The sequence below is a fragment of the Lipotes vexillifer genome, unplaced genomic scaffold, assembly GCF_000442215.2.
Source record: "Lipotes vexillifer unplaced genomic scaffold, Lipotes_vexillifer_v1.1 scaffold767, whole genome shotgun sequence".
Classification (NCBI taxonomy): domain Eukaryota; kingdom Metazoa; phylum Chordata; class Mammalia; order Artiodactyla; family Lipotidae; genus Lipotes; species Lipotes vexillifer.
In genome coordinates this window covers 91,312-114,134 of record NW_006792169.1, presented here as the reverse complement: position 1 = coordinate 114,134, position 22,823 = coordinate 91,312, and the positions used below count along the sequence as shown (strand labels likewise).

Below are 22,823 nucleotides of genomic sequence, written 5' to 3'. Positions count from 1 at the left end.
ATGGGAAAAGAGACTGGAAGCAATTAGCTGCTAGTCTTTCCTGGATAGTCCAGAGTCCAGAGAACAGAACAGACTGACATATAAACTAACATTAAGTTTAAAACAATTCCTTTAAAAACAAGCTTATATAACCTGTTTTTTTTTTTCCAGATAGTTGCTTTATTTATTCATTTAAAAAAATTTTTTTTAATTTATTTTTGGATGCGTTGGGTCTTTGCTCTGTGCACGGGCCGTCTCCAGTTGCAGCGAGTGGGGCCACTCTTTGTTGCGGTGCGTGGGCCTCTCTCATTGCCGTGGTTTCTCTTGTTGTGGAGCACGGGCTCTAGGTGCACAGGGTTCAGCAACTGTGGCCCGTGGGCCCCAGAGCGCAGGCTCAGCAGCTGTGGTGCACAGGCCCAGTTGCTCCCGCAGCATGTGGGATCTTCCCGGACCAGGGCTCGAACCCATGCCCCCTGCACTGGCAGGAGGATTCTTAACCACTGCATCACCAGGGAAGCCCCCGATTTCTTTTTATATTTAAAGAATCTGACTTTATGAACTAAGTATTTAAAATAAAAAACAAATATAATTTGAAGATATAATGTTATCACCTAATTTAAAAATTTAATCTATTGATATTATATAGTTTAAGAAGAATTGGAGGAAGAAATCCTTCCATTCAAGATATTAAATAATTTGATCTATTACTCAAATTTATATTAAAATACACAGGAACAAACCTCTGATATTATCTTGTTACAGACTCTTCTTTAATATAACGTTAAAAAATCCATGGCTTTCTCTATTTAAGGAGACAAATGCCACCTGCAGTATACAATCAACAACAAACCCACACAAACTAAAGGAAAAATCAAAACAATATTTTTTTAAAAACCTTTAAAATTTAGTTTTTAGTTTAAGTTCTAGCTGCTATGGAAGAGAAGAACTTACTACAAGAATGTACTCAAGCAGCTATGATCAATAGGGAAGTAAAACTGGGAAGACTGAGAAAAAGGGAAAAGTAGTCCAGAGTGTTTCTCATAGTCTAAAACTGGGAAAAGTATATCTTTCCTAGAGGTTAGCAGTAGGCGCAAAAAGGACCCGAGAATTTCCAATTACTTTTACTACCATTCTTCCTTTGCTGTCTTTGGTTTTTCTCTACTCCATTTATTACTTCTCAAGTAAAGCTCATGTCATTGATTATCATCTTTAAAATAAAAAAGCATATCAAAAACAAATTCTAGAAGAAGTTTTTAAGTTATAAAAAATTACCTTACCTGTTGTTGTGTTTGTACTAATGATTCTAAGTACTTGATAATAACAGTTTTAAAATCTTTCACTCGTTGTTTCTGTTAAAGTACAATACATGGGGAAAAAAAGGTCCATTAGTACAAAACCAAACTTGATTTTACCATGATACTGTGGCAAAATGTGACCAAGTTGTTAAGAAAAGTGTGAAATTATTATACTTGCCTCAAATCTTCCCACTTCTTTTCGAATTGTTTTAGAGATCTGTTCAAAATCTCTTTCTCCTTGTTGCACTTTTGCCTCCCACTGACAAAAACAAACAAAAAGGTACAAATTTTTAAATTTTGTCTGGGAAAAATTTATAGAACTAGCTGTCATGACCACTCATTTGATTTATAATGCAGTGCCTAAAAATCCTGAAAGCTCAATATTGGCAAAGCCCAGTTTGGCATCATTCAAACTTGTATGTAACTTTCCAGTAGTGGAAATGCACATCAGCTTAATTTCCATTAATATTTTACTGTCAGACTTACGATTAGGATATTCTAGTGCTTAATGAACTACAGTCTCCACACCTGAATTTAGATGAAAAGATTTTGAGTATAAAATTCACTATCAAATAATTTAGCAGTGTTAGAGTGTAATTTTCTCATTTCTTTATATACCTTTAATTATTTCAAAATATATCAATAATACTGGCTAATTTCAAGTATACATGTTCATCACAATTTATATGCCCATGGAAATAATTAATTAGAAAAATTATATGACAAACATTTAAAAAACAGTTTTGTAATGGTGAAATGTACAGATTTTAAAAAAACTGTGCAATTATGGTCTACTGAACACCTATCGGTAAACATTAAATTCACTACAGAAACAATGAACGTTGTGATTAGTGACCAATGGAATAGCTAAAATAAAATAAATTAAGACTTAAGCAATGAAATGATATTTTCCCACTATGTAACCAAAACACTGGTACATACTCTTCAAAGAGCAGGTACATTTACTTTAAGTAATATAAAGGTTGTCCTACCTCTTCAATTTCCTTATTGAAGCATGGCAAAAAAAGTGTATAAATTATAATAAACTTATACAAATTTACTAAAATACCATATATAATACATATATATGGGGGATAATGTCGCCTGGACAGCTACATGTGGGACAAGTCTATCTCTAAAACCAATTTTAGACACAAAATAAGTAATTATCTGAAATCAAATTAACCATCTCAAAAGAAATGTGTGATCATTAATTCAAGGTTAATTTAAATCTTTTCCTTGTATGTTTCTTTATCCATTCCATAATTATGTGAAAGTAACAAAGGGATCTGGAGATTTTAATGATGATCAAAATGTTAAAGTAATTATAAAACAGTTCATAAGTTATGAAAAAATAGCTAAGTGTTGAATGGTTCAGAAAAAAATTTATGAAAAATTATGCATATATGAATGAGTCATGGAAAATTTGGGTAAAGAGATAAATAAAGCATTTTGTATTAATCACCTCTCTTATTTCATTTTTAGCTTGCTGTATTTTATCTGGTTTGTTAGCAACCATCATTTTTGCTTCAGTTTCACGTTTTTTGAGCAAAGTAATTTGAGCGTCTTCCCATTTCTGCCAGCACTTCATTCGATGGTCAAATACACCCTAGAAGTGAATGATATAATATTACTACTGGGAATTAACACTGAAATACTTTCAAAATACTAGAAGTGCTATAGTACTAAAAACAATAAAACCAAGTACTTATATACTACTCTAATATAATGAGATATTGAAAATAAACACGCCAATATCAAAGAAAATAGAGGTCCATATTCATTTGCTTAAAAACAAAAACCTGGTAATTGGATGAAATATAAGAGCTCAGAATAAAAAAAACAAAAAACAAAAAACAAAACTACATATAAAATCCATTTCACTAGGCTTTAGGGTTTTTTCTTTTTCTTAGTTCCCAGACCAGGGGGATCACACGCATGCCCCCTGCACTGGGAGTGCAGAGTCTTAACCAATGGACCACCAGGGAAGTCCCACCTTTAGGGTTTAAAATGTGGCTTATAATAAGATTTCTAACAGAGTTTTATGCTTTGAAGAAAGATTTAATAGGAAAATGCTGGTGTCATATTTACAATTGAAAGTTTTCCTACTAAAATATCAAAAGCAGATTTAAGTGTTGGAAATATACCAAAAAATTAAAAATAGGAAATGTGAAAAGCCATAAGATAACAGAAAGTAAAGTAAAAATGTGGTGGAAGAGATTACCAATAGCAAATAAAAGAAAAGGCAAAACAATGTAAAGCTATAACAAAATGCCGGGGATGGGGGGAGAGAGAGTCCTACACAAGATAAAAAGCGCAAATGGATATATGTATCTAGTATGCCGAATTAAATGAAGAAATAGACAAAAGGACCGTAACAGAACAATTCAACCAACTCCATGACTTCTTTCAAGGGGTTTGGTAGAGCAAGAGCAAGAGCAAGTGAATGGAGGAAAGAAATGAAATATGAATGTAAGACAGTAATTAGAAATTTCATTAAAAAAAGACTGATGGACAGACTGGAATACAACAATAATCCCTTTTCTAGCTTGATGTTGGGGATATATTCACTTTTTTTTAGTACTTATTAATTGAACAAATGAAGCAAGCATTAATAACATGGGTGAAACAGAGTTATTTTCATTTATTCCAAATAGAGAGCTTTTGGATAAAGAAACAGCAAATTAATACACGCTGTTACAGGAACCTGATGAAGAAGAAAGCACGTAGATAGTGTATTTTCAAGACGTAGGCTTTGGAACAAATCAAATTTGGATTCAAATAGTAGTTCTGTCACTGTATGATCTTGGGGAAATTCATTTAATTTCTATAACCCACAGTTCTTCCAAATATAAAAGAGTGAAATGAGATCTAGATTTATGGACTAGGAATAAGTATGTAGCACGCATGGTGACTTAACCTAGTGGATGTTTAATAATTAGTAACTACTATTATGGATTACTTCTAGATAACATACACATATAAACGTAGTTGATTAACTCTTAGATTTCTACCAGAAGTGCAAATAATAATAACTTAAGTAATAGGGAAAAAACATAATTGGACTGTATTTACAGCATACAGCATATTTTGAAAATGTGGGCAAGAATATTAAAAACTCCAAATCCACAGAGTTCTTAAAGACCGTACACATTTTAATTAGCCAGGATGAGACATCCTAGGCAAACTGTTAAGTTAAACGCACTCTATAGGCATTTAAATACATTTTACTAGATATGTCATCTCATACAATTTCTCTTCTCTCAGTAGTCTTACTGTTCTGTTTGTCTGCTTTTTTTTTATGTTTAAAAGACTACATTCTCCTTAAAACATTTCTCATTATGAATTGATTTTGCTTCAGCCAAATCAATTTGGGCCAAAATCACAAAAGTAATACATCTAACACAAATACATTCAAAAAGTCACTATCATTTAAAACAAATAAACAATCCCTGTGCCTCACCCCCTACACATACACAAATTTTAAAAGTAATTTAAGACTTTAGGCCTAGTTTTCCTTTAAAGGAACATGGCAATATCAGCTCTTCATTTATAAATTCCTCTGTTCAATAACAATTTGATTATTTAAAATATGTACCAATACAGTGCAACAGCGAACCAAAATGCCCTTTAATTTCAATATTTGCTTAAGTTCTTAGTATATATCAACTGGCCTTTCCAGTGACACACCAACTTAAACTAATTTGGTCTCTGCCTGGTTTATTATCTCATAATATTACAGAAATCACATGTTCACTGTGGTACAGATATAAGAGCTATGGTAAAGGCAAAGCTACTAAAGCCAGGTTATTTTAGAGAAAAAAATTAATCTTAACTCCGTAAGAATTAACTTTTTCTTCATTTGGTTTCCCACCCTTGTAACACCAGAATATAAAAGAAAAAAAGAATCAGAACCATACCTGATCTTCTAAAAACGCTATCTTTTTTTCTTTCCCATTGGGGTATAGCGGTTTTACAATGTTGTGCTAGTTTCTACTGTACAGCGGAGTGGAGTTCCCTGAGCTATACAGCAGGTTCTCATTATTTATCTATTTTATACATATTAGTGTATATATGTCAATCCCCAAATATCAAATCATAACTTAATGTATGCCTCTGCATGTCCAGATACTAATCCACTCTGGTACAACCAGCTTCTTCTACAAGAGGGATACATTTTCACTGATGATTCACTTTAGACATCCCCCACCCCCCGCCAATTTATGGTACGCAATTGTATGCAAGCTCATCTAGGTTAGACAAGGTTGCAGTTGTGGAGTTTTCCTGGCCAACCAGGAAATTTGAGGCTGTAATTTTAATTCAATTAATACCATATTCTAATTCAGTGAATCTGAAAGTATGCTGCCTAGATTCCTGGAGTCCTGAAAGGATGCTGATTACTTACAGCCGAACGATGAAGATGTTAAACTCCTTGGGGAATCCATCTACTGGTTTTTAAAAAAATTATTTTATATATTTTATAGATCTGCATTCCCTGTAAGAATTCCTTATGAAGATTCTAGTGCTAAAAACACTCAAAGCTATTACCCTCAATCCCTGACCCTACTCTAGTGGCTCACAGAAGGCCAATACATGAAAATGCATCTAACGAGTTTACCACTTAATACACGTGAGCTAATTAACTGTATTATCCAAAATATAGAGTCCCAGATGTCAGAGCCTATACAAAAGAGGGAAACAGGAGTTCCCTGGCTACAAGGCCAGGCCTGGGCAGTATTCTGAGTGGATAAACTTCATCACTTTCTTTAAGGCCCCAATTTCTCATGTTCTCAGCACCCCTACTTCGGCCCTAAATTCTAATTCCCAAAGTACTCCTAGTTTCAAAATCACCATCATTTTAAAAAGTACTCTCAATACAGATAAGAGAAAGAGCTAAGTATTAAACAGGTGTTAGAAATCAGTAAGACAAAAAATAAAACTGGGCATAAACGTAAACAATTCGTAGAAAAAAGAAGTACAAATGGCTTATTGTTTGTAAAGATGCTTAAATTCACAATAACTAAAGAAATTAAAACTTACACACACACACACACACAAAAACCATCATTGGGTGGGAGAAGAAGCAACACATATATTGGTGTGGGAGTATAAAGAGGTATAACCTCTTCAGACAGTAATATGCCAATGTTTATTGAAATTTAAACTTCATATACCCTTTGGCCAAGTAATTCTACTTCTAGGAATTTTATGCCCAAAGAATTATTATCAAAATACTTAATATTTAGTATTGGACTCATCAAATAATTCAAGGTCCATCTATATACTAAATGATGGAATATGATACAACCATTTAAAAGAATGCAACACATATTTATGTAAGTTGATAAAGAGACCTTTTTAAAATAGAGTGGGTAAAAAAAGCAGGCAAAGAATCATGATATAGTATGTGCCTTTTTGAAGAAGGAAGGAAGAGATGAAGGGAGGGAGAAGGGGGCTGAGAAAAAGAAACAGAAGGAAAGAAGGAAAGAAAAACAAAGAGAAAATTAGCTTCATAAATGTGCACAGCTAATTCTGTAAAGACATCTAACAGAATTTCACCAAGGGAAGAGAAACTAGAGGTTTTAGTAAAAAGAAATTTTCCCTTTTAGGGCTGTTAGAATTATTCTGTGCATGTATTACTCTTTCAAATACAAATGAATTAGTTTAAAATAAAAAACAAACAAAAAATAAAGACCATAAAAAATGCCTTGTCATCTTACTCCATAATTTCTCAACTCCTTTATGAAGTTGACCTGGGCTAGGTTTCAGTAGAAAAATCTATCTGAAAGAGCTTAGTTCATCTTAAAGTATAACTTGACCATAGCTCTTTAACTCTTCTTTTAGTCAATGAATCACTAATTCAGTATTTCCCAAAGTGTGTTGCATATATGTAAAAATATATTGAGTGGAAAAGAATTCCTGTTCATATGAATTTGGAAGCCTCTGGATTAAATAAAGTTAAATGTCTTTTTTTACTGCTAGACAGTCCTGAGCTTTTTAAATGCACTCTGAATCTGCAAGACAGGGATATTGCATACATTATCCCCAAAACTCAGCTGACTATGGCACATATTTCAGTGTCAGTGTTATGTAGAAAACATTCCAGGAAACACTGACATAACTGTAATTTCATGGAATGTAAAAAAAACAGTAAGAAGGCAGAGGCAGTATGAGAAAAGCTATTTCTGAGGGATGAGCATCCAACACAGGGAGGCCAACCCTGTCAGGGAGTCTTGTCCCAGGTTAGCTCTTCTCAGCAGGTACTACTTCTCACAGACAGTGCCTAGTGTCCCTTTTTGAACCCACAGATTTTTTGCAGGTGTTATACTTTTTAATAATAGCTCTCATGCTAGTGGGAGCTCTGGAATGAGGTGAGAGCAGGTGAGAAACAGGAACCATTATCTGTAAACTGAATTTCTGTACATCACAAGTTGCCTACATAAAATGAACTGATAACTATCTATATTAATATATTTAAATAGGTGAAAAGAAAAATTAACCGCCAGGAATATAAAGAGTAACATCTAACAACATAAATGTCCATCAACAGAGGAATAGATAAAGAAGATGTAGAATATTACTCAGCCATAAAATAATGCTATTTGCAGCAACATGGATGGACCTAGAGATTGTCATTCTGAGTGAAGTAAGTCAGACACAGAAAGACAAATATCATATGATAATGCTTATACGTGGAATCTAAAAAAAAAGGGTACAAATGAACTTATTTACAAAACAGCAGTAGAGTCATGGATGTAGCAAACAAACTTATGGTTACCAGGGGATAAGAGAGTGGAGGGATAATCTGGGAGATTGGGACTGACAATATACACACTACTATATATAAAATAGATAAGTAGTAAGAACCTGCTGTATAGTACAGGGAACTCTACTCAATGCTCTGTAATGGCCTATATGGGAAAAGAATCTAAAAAAGAAAAGAGTGGATATAAGTATATGTATAACGGATTCACTTTGCTGTTCACCTGAAACTAACACAACATTGTAAATCAACTACACTCCAATAAAAACCGAAAGAGTAACACCTAAGAATAAATACAAACAAAATTGGTAATGTAGACAAACCTAAACCTAAGAAAGTACCACTCTGAAATGCTAAGAACCCTCTAGTAATAACTGTCATCATTAGCCTGAGAACAGAATCGTCTATAATATGCAATGCATCAATGTTCTGATTATAAATACTAATTTAACTTTCTAGATGTTTGAATCCAAGGTAAACTTCCAGTTCCCCCCGACTCCATGAGAACTAATGTTCCTAACAGTAATTCAAAGACACCATAAGACCTTAAAAAGTATATTTCAAAACATGTAACATAAAATAAGTCAGTTCAGTTTCATTATCTGAATACTGGAGTTATCTATAAAATACTAATTTTCATTAGTTAATAGGATTACTTTCTTAAGTATTCAGAAACTTAAGACTGTTCATCCTTAAACATTACCACTAGGTAACACAATTTTTTATCTAATCTAGTCCCATCTTGTCTATAATTAGATGGTGACATATACACAGAATGTTTGCTTATAGTTCAAATTCATGCCAAAGCCACTGTTAAACATATTCATGCAATAATCAGTTCTGGTTTTTTCCTGCTTCTTATTATAACTTTACTAATGATAACAGAATCCACTGGGTAGTTTCAGCTTATGCTAGAAGGAGTAAACAAATGCTATCAGTTGGCTGCAAACTTCTATATATAAATATATAAGTAAGTGTGTAATGTTTTTATTTTATTTGGCATGCTTAGATCTCTCAAAAACATCAATTCTGTCTATTGTACTGTCTAAGTCATAGGGGAAGAGAATATTAAGCTATGAATAATCATCTTGAAGCCATTTTATACTTACTAGTATGTAACTTACACACTTAAATGCATGCCTAATAGGATACCATATTCTTCTTATAAGCAAAACACTGAAGTATGAAGAATTCAAGGAAGATTACAAAATAAGGCTTACTTTCACTGCAGCAATAAGACGAATGTAGTCACTAAGTAGTTCTGAAAACATATAAAAGTCAGCAAAAGCTTGTTCTTGATGCAGCTGGTCTATCTTCTCCTCAACCTCTGCAAGCTGAGACAAAGCTCTAGACAGTGCAGTATGATCTTCAGAATTACCTAACATGGCAGCACTTTTAGCAAAGGCAGCTGTGTTGGCTGAAAGTTCTGAAATAAAAAAGTATGCACTTTTAGTGTTCACTAGTGAAATTTTTCAATATTGCATTGATTTTTTACTGTTGTTCTAAATTTTACCTATTCACAAACTGCTCAAATATTTTAAAATAATTAATATGCAACAGTCAGTCATTAAAATGCCTTGGGCATATAAATGTTAACTGCTCAGAGCTCTACTGAAAATTTAAAAGAACCACTGCCTATATTCCCAGGGGATGAACTATGTTTAATAATATAATAATCTCCCTTCCCTTTCTCCTCTAAAGTGCTCACTGTTTCTCTGTCTAGTCCTAAAAAAGACAAAATATATATTTTTCATATGGAAAGCACTGGGAACACTCACAATTGATTTATACTACATTATTTGGCCTTTAAACATTTATTGAAAATAATGTCTGTAATTTTTGATAAGAATATTATTTAGCTCACAGGAGGAAAGCAAAGTAAAATTGTACAAGCAATTCACATAAATCTTATTCTTTTCTTCTTTGTGTGCAACAACAATGCGTAGTGAAATATTAAGAATTTTTGAAAAGATTTTTCAATGTGATTATTTCAGATACATCAAATAAAGAAAAACAGATGTCAAGGACTAACTATTATATTGCTTGGATTGCTCTGTTGCTCTGCATTATGTAAAGTTCTCTTAAAGAACCATAAAATGTTCCCTAAGAGAAAGAATACAAATAGCAAAAACTGTTATAAGTTACTTTCAATAATAAATGCACCAGTAGATTTTCTGTAATTATTTTTTGCAATGTATTGCTGGGAATGGCACATACTAAATTATTTATTGTTTTAGAAAGATGATTGTAAAAGCCATGTATTCTTCAAAAATAAAACCAAAAACCTCACCATGGAATCAAAAAATTATGACTAAAATTTTCTATGAATTTTTAACACCCTCTCCAGGTTTTTAAATATGGTATTTGAAAAATGAAGAAAATACTCCAGAGTTCTCTATGAAATACAGGTACAAAACTAACATTTTAAAGAAAAATTTCATCATTCATTTTTGAATTTCATTCCTTAATTATATAAGAGTTACCAATAAGACATCTTCATTCATTCATTAAATATGTTTAACAAAGTTAATCAGTTTTAATCCAAAATTCAAAATATACTTTTATAAGTTCAAGATTTTTCTCCTTCTAAACTAGAAGTTACATAAAATGGAACAGAAAACATTAAATAACAAAGTTGAAACAGAAAACATCCTCTTTAAAATATTCATAACTTTAAATTTTTAATAAAATTTAAATAAAATATCTGAATTAACGTACAGCGTTAAACATATAAATAACAAGACAAACAAACCTTTTCTATGACAGACCAAGGCTTCAACACTGGCATGAAGTTTCCTAAGTTGCTGATCCAGATTTTCAAATTGCTGCTGCTTTTCTTCGAACCACTAAGAAAAAAATGAAAAATGGAGCTAATTTAGCCAGAACAAACCACTGTAAATTAGGTTACCAATAAATAGCAAGCTACATTCCTTGTTTTAAAGCAACAAATTAACCATGTATAACCATGGTGGTCAACTGATGTGCTGAGAACTAAACTCAATAAGCAAATTAATATCCTATTTTCTACTTGTACAACTTTAAAATGCAATTGTTGGACTCATTAATTCATCTCATTATTCAAGTCAAAAAATCAGCTCTTACGGCATCCGATTCATTCATCTTGATTGTCATTTTGTTGACAGCGTCGGCAGCCTTGTTCACCATCCTCAATATTCCTGCTCCACTCAGAGCCTGTGTATTAACTGCTCTAGGCAGCTGGAATTGAATGACAAATAAGGGCAAACAAACCGGTTAAAAGCCTGGAGGTTTAACTGGTCACAGAAGGGACTGCCCCCACACACAGCCCCGAAAAAGAAAAAAGAAAAAAGAAAAAAAGGAGGTTGTATTTTCTTCACTCTCATACATTTCAATAGTGAGATCTAATTTCTCAAATACACTACTTCTCAAAGGAAAACTTAAAAAATAGACTTTCCATTTGTTTTTCTTCTGCACGTTTACATTTAGATGGAACAACACTCTGTTTGTCAAAATATATTAAGAAATTGCCAAGCACTTTAACACTGGCCACCTGTTTGCTAGCAGAAATAAACTGTTTATAAGGAAAAAAGAAGAAAGTCTTGAGAAAAATCTCCTTATGCTTAGTTAGGACTGTGTGATTTTGAATTTTTTAACAATTCTGGGGTTCAAGTAAATTTAAAAACAAATCTCAAACGGTAACAATTAGAGGATAAAATGTGCCAAATATAAAGAGCAGCATGGTTATAATTAAAGCTCTTTCAAATCATAAATTTGCACTTCAAAACCTTAATAAGACTATTAGAATGTGGACACACAAACACACATTATTCAACTATCTCTAAAATGAGGTCTGAATAAACTTATTTCAACACAATGCCTAAGCAACAACTTAGGGAATTTAGAATTAGACTATTTATAAGCCATTCTTTTAAATCTGGTTTTAATTTTTCAAGAAAGGGAATGATCATCCTACAATTATCAACGCAAAGAAGATTTTTTTTAGTAATTTAAAGTAATTAAAGCTAATTAAAGCATTAAGCAAAAAAAATCTTTGCTTTATTCCATCTATTAATGCAACTGTTTACTGAACACCTATTCTTATACAAATTATTACACTGATAATCATAAATGAGAACATTTACATATAAAAATTTAAAGTAGAAATAATACCTCTGAACTTTCCAAGAACTGCCTTAAATCAGGATCCTGTAGTAAAGTTGGATGCTTTACTGTTCTTTGAAGATACCTAGATTTAAGAATAAAATGCTCCTTTATTTATCAGTACCATCTTATTTTAAATCTTATTTCAACAAAATAAAAATTAAAAAAAAAAAGATGTCCTTTGTTTGCCTCCTATCATATCACTTTGCCTTCACTCTAATTATGTAGAATCTTATGGTAATTTAATGATTAAAAAGCTTTTCATTCATCTTTTGAAAATTCATAATTATGTTAAAAGAGACATGGTGGGGGTGGGGGTAGGAATGGGGAGAGGTTAAATAACTTACCAAACTTCTCACGGCGAAGTATTAGAGTTATAAAAGGGTATATAGGTAAGTTTATCAAATAACGCTATCTTTCGGTGGGTCATTATGTTTCCAGTTATTACTATACATATTCTAGTAATATATATATTACTATATAGTCCAGTCAAACTTTTTTTTTTTTAATTGTCACCATTACCAAAATGGAGAACAGCCTACCAATTTCTTTTTCCTTGGCAGCGGATTTTAATTATCAAGTAAGTTTTGCTCCTTATTTGACAAGGACTAAATTTTCTTCAATATTTTTATTTTTAAGGTTCTGCTATTTTTGATAAATGTCTTCCTTATATGACACCACATAAAATAAAAAATAAAGAGAAACATCATTATTAAATCACTATTAGCCTAACTTTAGTAATTTTCCTTTACTAGAAAAGGTATAGCCCTGACATTCATAATAAATTACCAATCTTTCATTAAAAAAAAAAGGTTCACTATTCGATGATCATTGATTACTTATCTAATCCCATTTTTAAAAAATTGCTCTTTCCCCAGATTAATAACATGCAACAATATTTCAATTATAATATTTTGCCCAACAGTTAATATACCTTTATTTCTGCAGCATAAATGTAGTCAGTGATGACTTCTCTCTCTTTACAAGATTATAAAGTATGCCTAAAATAGTTTCTAAAAAAGTGATAACCTTTTCTAAAGTCAAACACTATATATAATGGTTAAAATGACTAATCGCTGCTTAAATGTTAACTTCTGTTTTTGTATATTTAAATAAAATACACACCATATTAAACTTCATTTTAAGTCAACAGCCCACAGAAGAAGTCATTATAACAGAAACAGAGCATTTAATAGGTATGTACAATGCAATCTACACTGTGGTTTTAAAAAGTATTTGCGGCTTACTTTATAAAGGTATAAAAGAGATGCAGTAGCAACACTAATCCTGTAAGTTTAAGAAATGTTGGTATTTTCCCACTGGAATTTTACTTACAATTTTAACACTGAAGTTCTCCAGTACTACTCTAGGTGAGTTCTTTAGTCACTTAGACTGTGTACTGCTTAAAGCAGTCTGCGTAAGTTGTTCATCTGAGTGCACACAACAGCTGATAAAATAGCAAGCACTCAGATGTTCATAAAATGAACAAGCAGGAAGACAAAACATCTAGTACCCAAACCTTTAAGAAATATTCTAATATTTCTACCTAAATGGAAATACCTAATACTATTTATATTCTAAAACAGCTTTTTAAAGTGAGTTCTGCAGAATACTAGTCTCATACAATATTCCATGAAAACGACTGGTTCTACAATCAAGGAAGTTTGAAATATATTACATACATATTCCTTTCTTTAAGGCCTATAATGAACAGCAGCGTATTAAATGCTGTGAGAAGTACTGCAGGAAAAAAACCTGGTTTAACTTTGCTACACCCTACATTTATAAACCTCAACTGACAACAGATTTCCTTTTTTCCCCCTACCACATACTAGCAATCTGAGGAATCCATTTTGGAAAATGATATTCTCGAAAAAGAGATGGTAAAACTTTTCTTCTTAAGGGTTACATGAAAATAAAGAGCAATTAACCATTTAAAAAAGGTATTTGTAAATAGTCATCAATTCAGAATTAAGGTCGAGAAGGTTGTAGATATATAAAGGAAGGATACGGAACAAAAAGGAAAAGAATGTGAGAAAAATACATGAAAAGAGGTATGGAGAGAAGCAGAGACACTGAAGGAAGACAGAAGTTGAAGATGCAATGGAACTGATGAAAAATAAGTATCAGATTCAACAAGAGGTGGTCAGTAGTTGTTCTTGAGATTTGTGCTAAGGAAAAGTTATTGGTACATTTAGAATCACTTAGGGCTTTCAAATTCCTACTTACTGACCAAAACGAAATAAAGCAGGTTATACAAAATGCTTGAGAGGAACAGAGTTAAAGATATTTCTCTCGCTTAAGACTCAGACACGTGTGCTAAGAATGAGAGAATAGACAGGTAGAAAGAGCCTGGGTCTTTGATGACATTCATTTGTTCATTCAACATTTACTGAGCATTTACTACACATCAGTTACTGTTCTGAGTACTCAGAGTGTACCAGTGAACAAAAGAGAACAGGATTCCTTCTCTAGTGGAGCTTTAATTAATTTATTTTTTTAAGGGATTTATTTAATTTATTTTTGGCTGCATCAGGTCTTAGTTGCGGCACGCAGGTTCTTTGTTGAGGCATGCAGGATCCTTCGTTGCGGCACGTGGGCTTCTCTCTAGTTGTGGCGCGCAGGCTGCAGGGCACGTGGGCTCGGTAGTTGTGGCTTGTGGGTTCCAGAGCGCGTGGGCTCTGTAGTTTGTGGCAATGTGGGCTCTCTCTAGTTGAGGCGCACGAGCTCAGTAGTTGTGGCACGTGGGCTTAGTTGCCCTGTGGCGTGTGGGACCTCAGTTCCCTGACCAGGGATTGAACCCACGTCCCCTGCATTATAAGGCAGATTCTTTACACTGGACCACCAGGGAAGTCCCTGGAGCTTTAATTTTAGTTAACAGAAGACAGACAATAAATCATAAACATAAAAATTATGTAGTATATGATAAGGTGGCAAATGCTGTGGAAAAATGAAAGGACAAGTGAAGAAAGGACAAGTAAATGGGATCAAGGGTGTAAGGTGTGGTTGATGGCGATGTAAACAGAATAGGTCAGAATGAAACCAATAATCAAAATAGGCTTCACTGGCAAGGTGACATCTGAATGTTTGAATCTGAAAGAGGTAAGGGAATTAGGTACACAGATACCTAGGAACAAAAGCTTTCTAGGCAGTGGGGACAGGGTAGGGGGTAGAACCCTAAGGTGGAAAGATGCCTGGGATCTTTGAGGAGCAGCAAAAAGGTGAGTGTGGCCTAGAGCAAAGTGATCAAGAAGGATAGGAGATCAAGTAGGTAACAGAGTAAGCAGTGCAAGTCATGTAAGAATTTATTGGTCATTATAAGGACTCTGGCTTTTATTGACTGAAACTGGGTGGGTGGACGAATAGGAGTGGGAAGATGATCTGACTCATGTTTTAAAAGGATGACCCTGGCTGCTATATTAGAAAAAAGAGTAGAGGCACAAGGATGGAAACAAGGAGACCAATGAGAAGTCTACCGCAGTTAATTCAGACATTTGGACTAGTAGTGGATGGGTGAAAAAATGGTTGTCCAGATATCAGAAGGAAGCAATAGGATTTCCTGATGGATTTGATAATACTAAACATCTGCCTACCTCCAAACTTCCTGATATGAACGAATGGATTAATCAACCGACACTAACTGTTTAGGCTTTGCCAGTTGGGTTTTCAGGTGCTTATTATGATACACTTACACTTTAGAGAAAAGGAACAATGAATTCAAGTTAAATAACTTGTCCAAGGCCTCACAGATTGTGTGTAGTGTGTAATGGAGTGCAGCCTTCAACAGAAAAAGGATTCCAAAACCCTACACACTGTATAATGCTACTTTACATTTTTTAGTTTATATTTACAGAAATGTATCCTTACTATAAAATGAATTCAATATGCTTGTAGGTAAGATATGAAGCACTCTTAAGAAAATCAAGTGAGCGATCTTCGGAATACTTAGAAGTAATTTCTGCTTACTTTACTGAGTGTGGCACAGGGAAATTACTTGGGTTCTTAACCACTCCCTTTCTCTTCCCGTATTTCAATACCAGATGTTTATCCTTTTGTTCAAGATAGTTATCTGGATTCTCTAAGTTGTACAAACAAATAAATATGTAAATGAATACCAGAGTGTAAACAAAGAAATACTTCCTTGACCCACCAGATCCAACTAGGTTATATATCCACAAATATGCCTATTCTAATGTTTAAATTTTTAAGAAATGCCACAGAAAAATCACTTGAGAAAAATCATTCCAGTTCCTTTGCTTCTGTATCTTTACACCTATTTTTTCTATAGTTATCTTTTCTAATGCAAAATGAACTCACAGTACACTGTTTCCTTCCCCCCCCCCCGCCCACTACTGCAAATTCCACTAAGGTAGTATTTAACAAGTAACATTTATCAGTAAGAAACTATCTTCACATACGCACTAGGTCAAGCTTCAATTATTTCCTTAAAACTCTCCTCAGTGTTACACAGTGAATGAAGATATGGTTTAAGTACTATGCAATGCATCAAGTTAAAAGAAAGGTGAATGTAGAATCAAATTATATGCCCTTGGTACAATAAATCTTCATTAACTTCCTTATCAAGAATGCCATCCAAAATATTTCAAATTTACTCACAGAAAAATAGGACTGGAAAGGCTTCTCAAAAGGTCATGGTTATACTTTCAGGAAGGACTAAGCAAAATCAAGGCAGCACATTATCTACCTTTACTCTTAAAAACACTCATTCTATGACCTCTTTCACAAGAGAATCAATTTTAATGCCTAAATTAAACTTCTTTCGATGCAATTTAAATCCTTTTCCTGAATAACTGCTGAGTCTCATAGACATAATCTCATCTTTTAAGTCTTTAAGATTTTAAGCTGCACACTAGCTTTTCTTATTGCAAATTGTTCAAACCTGACTTTACTGTGGTATTTTCTTAAAATTGAAACAATTTATTACTAAAACCCAGAAATACACTGCCTCAAAAGGAGTTTTACAAAATAATTTGTACCCTATAGATATATATACTATTTCCTAAAATCTGTCCTATCTATGCCAACCACTAATTTTAAGCCAAGAGAGAAAATAAGACAGAGAACAAATAAGCACATTCAATTAAAAAAACAAAAACTATGAAATTAGAAAATGTATTAAGTGCAGGTAATCACCAACTTATATACTACAAATTGGGCTTTAAGATAGTTTTGAACTTGTTTTCTCACATTTTCAGCATAGCAAGGAAGGAATGTTAAGATTCTGGGAGTGGGATTCCTCCCATCCATTTCCCGTTTAGTCGGCCACAATGAACACAAGTCTTCAAAGCCATAGGAAATGTGTCAGGTCAAGAAGTCTAAAGCAAGGCACAGCATATGTATCTATCAGCCTTTAACTATACAGTCAACTCGAGCAATGACTAATACTTCTGTACACTCAAGTCAAAATCAATTATAAAGAATTGAAGGAGGGAGCACAAACCTAATTTTTCATTATATTTAATAACATTTCAGTATCACCAAGTAATAATTCAAAGGAAATAATTCAGATGAAAATAGGTATTACTTTGTTAGACTATAATGAGAATAAAAATGGAACAAGTATACAGTACTGTGTTTCTGAAAGAATCAATTCTCTTAATAAAAACTTATAGCACTTAATAAGAGTAATCAAGTGGTACTTTGAGAATTTTAATACTTAAAATATACTTGTGCCATTTAATGGAATTAGACTTATATTACTGAAGTAAAAACATTAGAGTAATAAAACACAGCTGATTAGAATTACCTTTCAAGAGCTGCTCTTCGTTTTTCTACAAATTCTGTGGATGATGAATCTTCTTTACCCACTTTGACCTTGGTCATGCCTTTGAAAAAATTGAAAGACTCATGATTTTCTATTACTGAGAAACATTCTTTTATAATCATTTCTGAATAATTTAAAATATATTTTAAATTTGAACTTGACAAAAAAGCCCCTAAAATTATAACTAGTATCATAGTTTTGAGAAATTAACATCTGTACTTGGCAAGCACTTATAAGGTAAGTTTTAAAAGAGTACAGCTAAAGCAGAGGTTGAGCTGTGTCTGTAGTTTTCTAACTGTTTGGACTCTTTATCTGACATACATTAAACTCTTGGTAAGTTAAAATGTGTTTGCATTTCAATATGCATAATGGAGTTCAAATCAGTAAATTTAAGCACATTTGATATTTTCATCTCATATGAGCAATAATTAACGTTCTTTACATTGGGGACTAGAAAAATAAAAATAAGTGTAACCCATTAATATGCTAAGTATTTCCTCTGCTGCAGATTCTAAGAACATGTTTATTTATCATAGCTGGTTTTATAACAGTTTGAAATAATGAGCTCTTTCATAGAGACATTTAGAACTCTTCAAATGTACAGAATAAAAATCATGCTAATCATTTCTGTATTAGCAATTTCAATTTTAACACTACTATCAGACTGCAGATTTTTCTTCTTTTCCCTGTTCTTTTTACTCTCAAAATTCGATTCTGTAGAAATGAAGTAATGACATATGTACAACATGGATGAACCTTAAAAATATTATGCTACGTTGACAGAAGTTTGTCACAAAGGACCATGTATTATATGATTCCCTGTTTTTTGAAATGTCCAGAACTGGAAAATCTATAGAGAAAGAAAGTAAATTAGTGATTGCCTAGGACTGGGGGTGGATGAGGAAATTAGAGGATGATGGCTAAGGGGTAATAGAAATATTCTAAAACTGACTATGGTGAGGTATGCACAAGTCTGAATATATGAAAAGCTAATAATGAATTATACAATTTAAATGGATGAATTGTATGGCATGTGAATTATATCTCAATAAAGCCATTTAAAAATAGATCACGTAAAACCATGTAATTCTTATTCAGGTTGGTACACCTGGTGAAAAACGATATACCACCTATGAATGTTTTAACGTAATTCCTCTGAAATACAATAGTTTGAAAAGGAAAACTCATTCAAACACTTAAAATTACCTACCTTGAGTGGACTACTAGGTGTGGGATGTTATTTCACATATTCTGTTTTTGTGAAAAAAAAAACCTTATCACTATATAATTTTTTGCTTTTTTAAATTCTGTGATCTTTTGCTCATGCTACTTCCTAGAGGTAAGTAACCATTATGCGCCACTGCAGTAAATAAAAACTAACTGTAAGCAGTTACTCCTTAACACTTTTCAACTTCTTTGTTGCTCTTTTTTAAAAGCTTCACAGAAATAGTGCTTTTAAGTCAACTAAGGTTCTATAAAAGCAGTAACAGTTATATGCTAATGAAAAGACCCCTCTTCCTTCAGTGGCATTTACAGCTTCCTAGGAAAGAGAAGTTACTATTCTTATTACACCACTGTGTTTGTTACTTGAAAACCACTGGGTATATAATTAAAAGGGCCTCTCATATTTAAAATTTTTCTTAGACAATATATTCATTTTTATTTTTAAAAACTGATGGACAATATGAAATTTTTTAAATGACTGCTTCTCTACTTGATTTTCTGCCAGGAACTTCACAGAACAACTTGTTACCCACCTTCAATAACTGAAGTTCAGAATTTATGCACACATTTAGAGGAAACTGTTTAACTTGGCTTCATCTTTTATTTAACTACAATTATTTTTCCTAATTTCTTTATTTATATCTTTTTTTCTTTAAACTGCATTTTATGTGGTTGCCTCAAATTCTTTCAATCTCCTTTTAATTCAATAATTTGTGGAAGGTTGAAGATTATTAGGGCAAAATATTAGTTTGAAACACAACAAGCTTGGGCATAAAAATTTAGCTAAATTTTTTTTTTTTTCTGGCTCAATGTTTAAGGACTAAACTAGTGCATCTAGCCATCAAAAGGAGAAAAACTATTTTTTGTTTTTTTCTCTTTTGATGTATAAAAATAGTTGTACAACTTAAAGAAAAAAGGATATTAATAACAGATAATTTATGATAAATGAAACTCAAGCTCACTACATAGATAATGGGAGGCCAAAAGATACCACTGCAACAGTTTAGAGGACAGAGAAATAACATTATTAACTAGACTAGCAGTTCTCAGAGTATGGGTAGCATATTCATAAGGTTTCTGAGACCCTATGGGCTGGTGGGGGATGTGTACAAAAATCGACCTTCATAATACTAAGCTGCTATTTGTGTCTTTTTTGCTCCCATTCTTTCATGAGAGCTCAGTGGAGTTTTCCAAAAGTTATATGATGTGTTGTATCACAACAGGTAGAGTGTAGAAACAGATACGAAAATACAGCTACTTTCTATTAAACCACAAGTTAAAGAGATATTGAAAAAATCTAAAACACAAAAAAACAAAAGCAAGCCACTCTTCATAAACCTTTTTGTCTTATAAAAATTATTTTTCACAAATTTTTAAAAATTTGTTAACAGGTAATGAGTTTATTATTATTATTTTTATTATTTTTATTTTTATTTTTTGCTGTACGCGGGCCTCTCACTGTTGTGGCCTCTCCTGTTGCGGAGCACAGGCTCTGGACGCGCAGGCTCAGAGGTCATGGCTCACAGGCCCAGCCGCTCCGCGGCATGTGGGATCTTCCCAGACCGGGGCACGAACCCATGTCCCCTGCATCGGCAGATGGACTCTCAACCACTGTGCCACCAGGGAAGCCCCGAGTTTATTATTTTTAAGTGCATTAATAAATACAATTCTAAAATTCTCATATAATAGGGACTTCCCTGGTGGTGCAGTGGTTAAGAATCCGCCTGCCAATGCAGGGGACAGGGGTTCGAGCCCTGGTCTGGGAAGATCCCACATGCCGTGGAGCAACTAAGCCTGTGCCCCACAACTACTGAGGCTGTGCTCTAGAGCCCACGAGCCACAACTACTGAGCCCACATGCCACAACTACTGAAGCCCGAGTGCCTAGAGCCTGTGCTCTACAACTAGAAGCCACCACAATGAGAAGCCCACACGCTGCAATGAAGAGTAACCCCTGCTCGCTGCAACCAGAGAAAGCCCATGCACAGCAACAAAGACCCAAAGCTGTCAGAAATAAACAAATAAAATAAATTTATTAAAAAAAATTAAAAAAGAGAACGAATAAATACATTTAAATATATCAAGTTTCAAAAATCATAAAAGATATGGATAAAACTGCTTTTCAAATCAAATGTTTAAAAAAGTAAAAACAATAACTTAAAGATAAGTAAACTTCATTTTGAATATTTTTCAGAAATAATAATCATGTATATAAAAAAATAGAGATAAATAAAAACCTATGACTGAAAAGCTTGGAAAATATACTACAAAATTTTAAGACATGACAGGTGTTTTTTAATGGTGGGAAAATGGAGGTTCTCCTCCTCTTTTGTAATATTCTGCATATTCTTAACTAAGTGAGCCTTTATTACCTGCAAAAGTAGAAATGTTTTTAAATGTTAAATTGAAGTACGTAATAAACTAAGATGAGTTTAAATAGCTCCTGTGTGAGCAAGGCTAGATCAAATCTTTTTGTACAATGTATAGCTAAGCACAAAACACCTCCAAACCCTTAGAAAAATGTTAATATACTAATAATATTGAATATTCTCTAAGTGTTACTCAACAATAAGATACTCTAATGACTCTAAAAGGGTTTTTAGTTGCTTTCACCTTGTCAAATATTTAACATCATTATATTATACAAATCAAATCCTCAAGTGTTAGAAAATAAAACTTAGCTATACATTCTTCAGTTGATGAATGACTATCATAAACAGAATACTTAAACTCAGTATTTCTACATATTGAGATGTCATGATAGTGAATGATCATGGAATATACACATCTATACAGTTAAAACTGAACTAGTAAGAGTAACAATAAATTTTTAAAAATTCATACTTACCTACTATACTTTTTTCTGGAGCTGGTGGCACAATATAACCGACATGTAAATACTTGCTTGCTAACTTGCTATGCAAACCGAGAAAGTCACTAAATCTTCTTTTAACTGAAAATTCACTCTTACTGAACATGGAAAGAGAAGTCTACAAGTGAAGAAGAGGTATTTCAAATTTTGAATACTAAACAATTTTTTAGAAGTTAATGTAATACATAATTGTGAACGTGCAAATATACATATCACACACACTGATCTACTCTGAAAAAAATGCAGAGTAGCTAACTAATGTGATGTAAAGATTTCTAACAACTGAAAAACTCCCAAATCATAGAAATTTTTTTTTTTTTTTTTACAGAAACTTAGGAGGACAGAAAATGTTTGCTTTATTCTACCCTTAACTCATCTCATTGACTCTACCTGTATTTATGCTAATGATTCTTAAATCTTTACCTCTGGCCCAGATCTCCTCTGAGCTTCAGTCCAATAATACATAGCCCAAGGGAAACCTCCACTTAAATCTCACTGCCACCTCAATTTCACCATATTTTTCCCTGCTCCAACATAAGTTCCATGAGTGAAGGGCATTACTTTGTGTTGTTTACTACTATACCGTAGTCCTTGGAAAAGAGCCTGACCCCAATAATGAATAAGTATCTGTTCAATGAATTAACAAATCTGACTCCATACTGTGTTCCTCCCCTTGTGTTGCCTCTTCTCCAGGATCACTCCAACAACCACAAAGTTCCTCTAGGCAAAAACTCAGGGGCTTCCCTGGTGGCGCAGTGGTTGGAAG

General features: G+C 33.1%; 1 protein-coding gene across 1 annotated transcript in view; it reads right to left on the bottom strand.

The window, feature by feature from the left end:
• Positions 1 to 22,823, bottom strand: part of SNX2 (sorting nexin 2) — a 53,451-nt gene that overhangs the window by 1,043 nt on the left and 29,585 nt on the right. The window contains exons 6-14 of the mRNA XM_007465361.1: positions 22,034 to 22,175; positions 17,945 to 18,023; positions 12,187 to 12,262; positions 11,140 to 11,253; positions 10,790 to 10,883; positions 9,258 to 9,463; positions 2,740 to 2,883; positions 1,453 to 1,533; positions 1,257 to 1,328 (exon numbers count right to left, since the gene is read on the bottom strand). Coding sequence (XP_007465423.1) covers positions 1,257 to 1,328; positions 1,453 to 1,533; positions 2,740 to 2,883; positions 9,258 to 9,463; positions 10,790 to 10,883; positions 11,140 to 11,253; positions 12,187 to 12,262; positions 17,945 to 18,023; positions 22,034 to 22,175 — 1,008 coding nt within the window. The remainder of the gene's footprint in view (positions 1 to 1,256; positions 1,329 to 1,452; positions 1,534 to 2,739; positions 2,884 to 9,257; positions 9,464 to 10,789; positions 10,884 to 11,139; positions 11,254 to 12,186; positions 12,263 to 17,944; positions 18,024 to 22,033; positions 22,176 to 22,823) is intronic.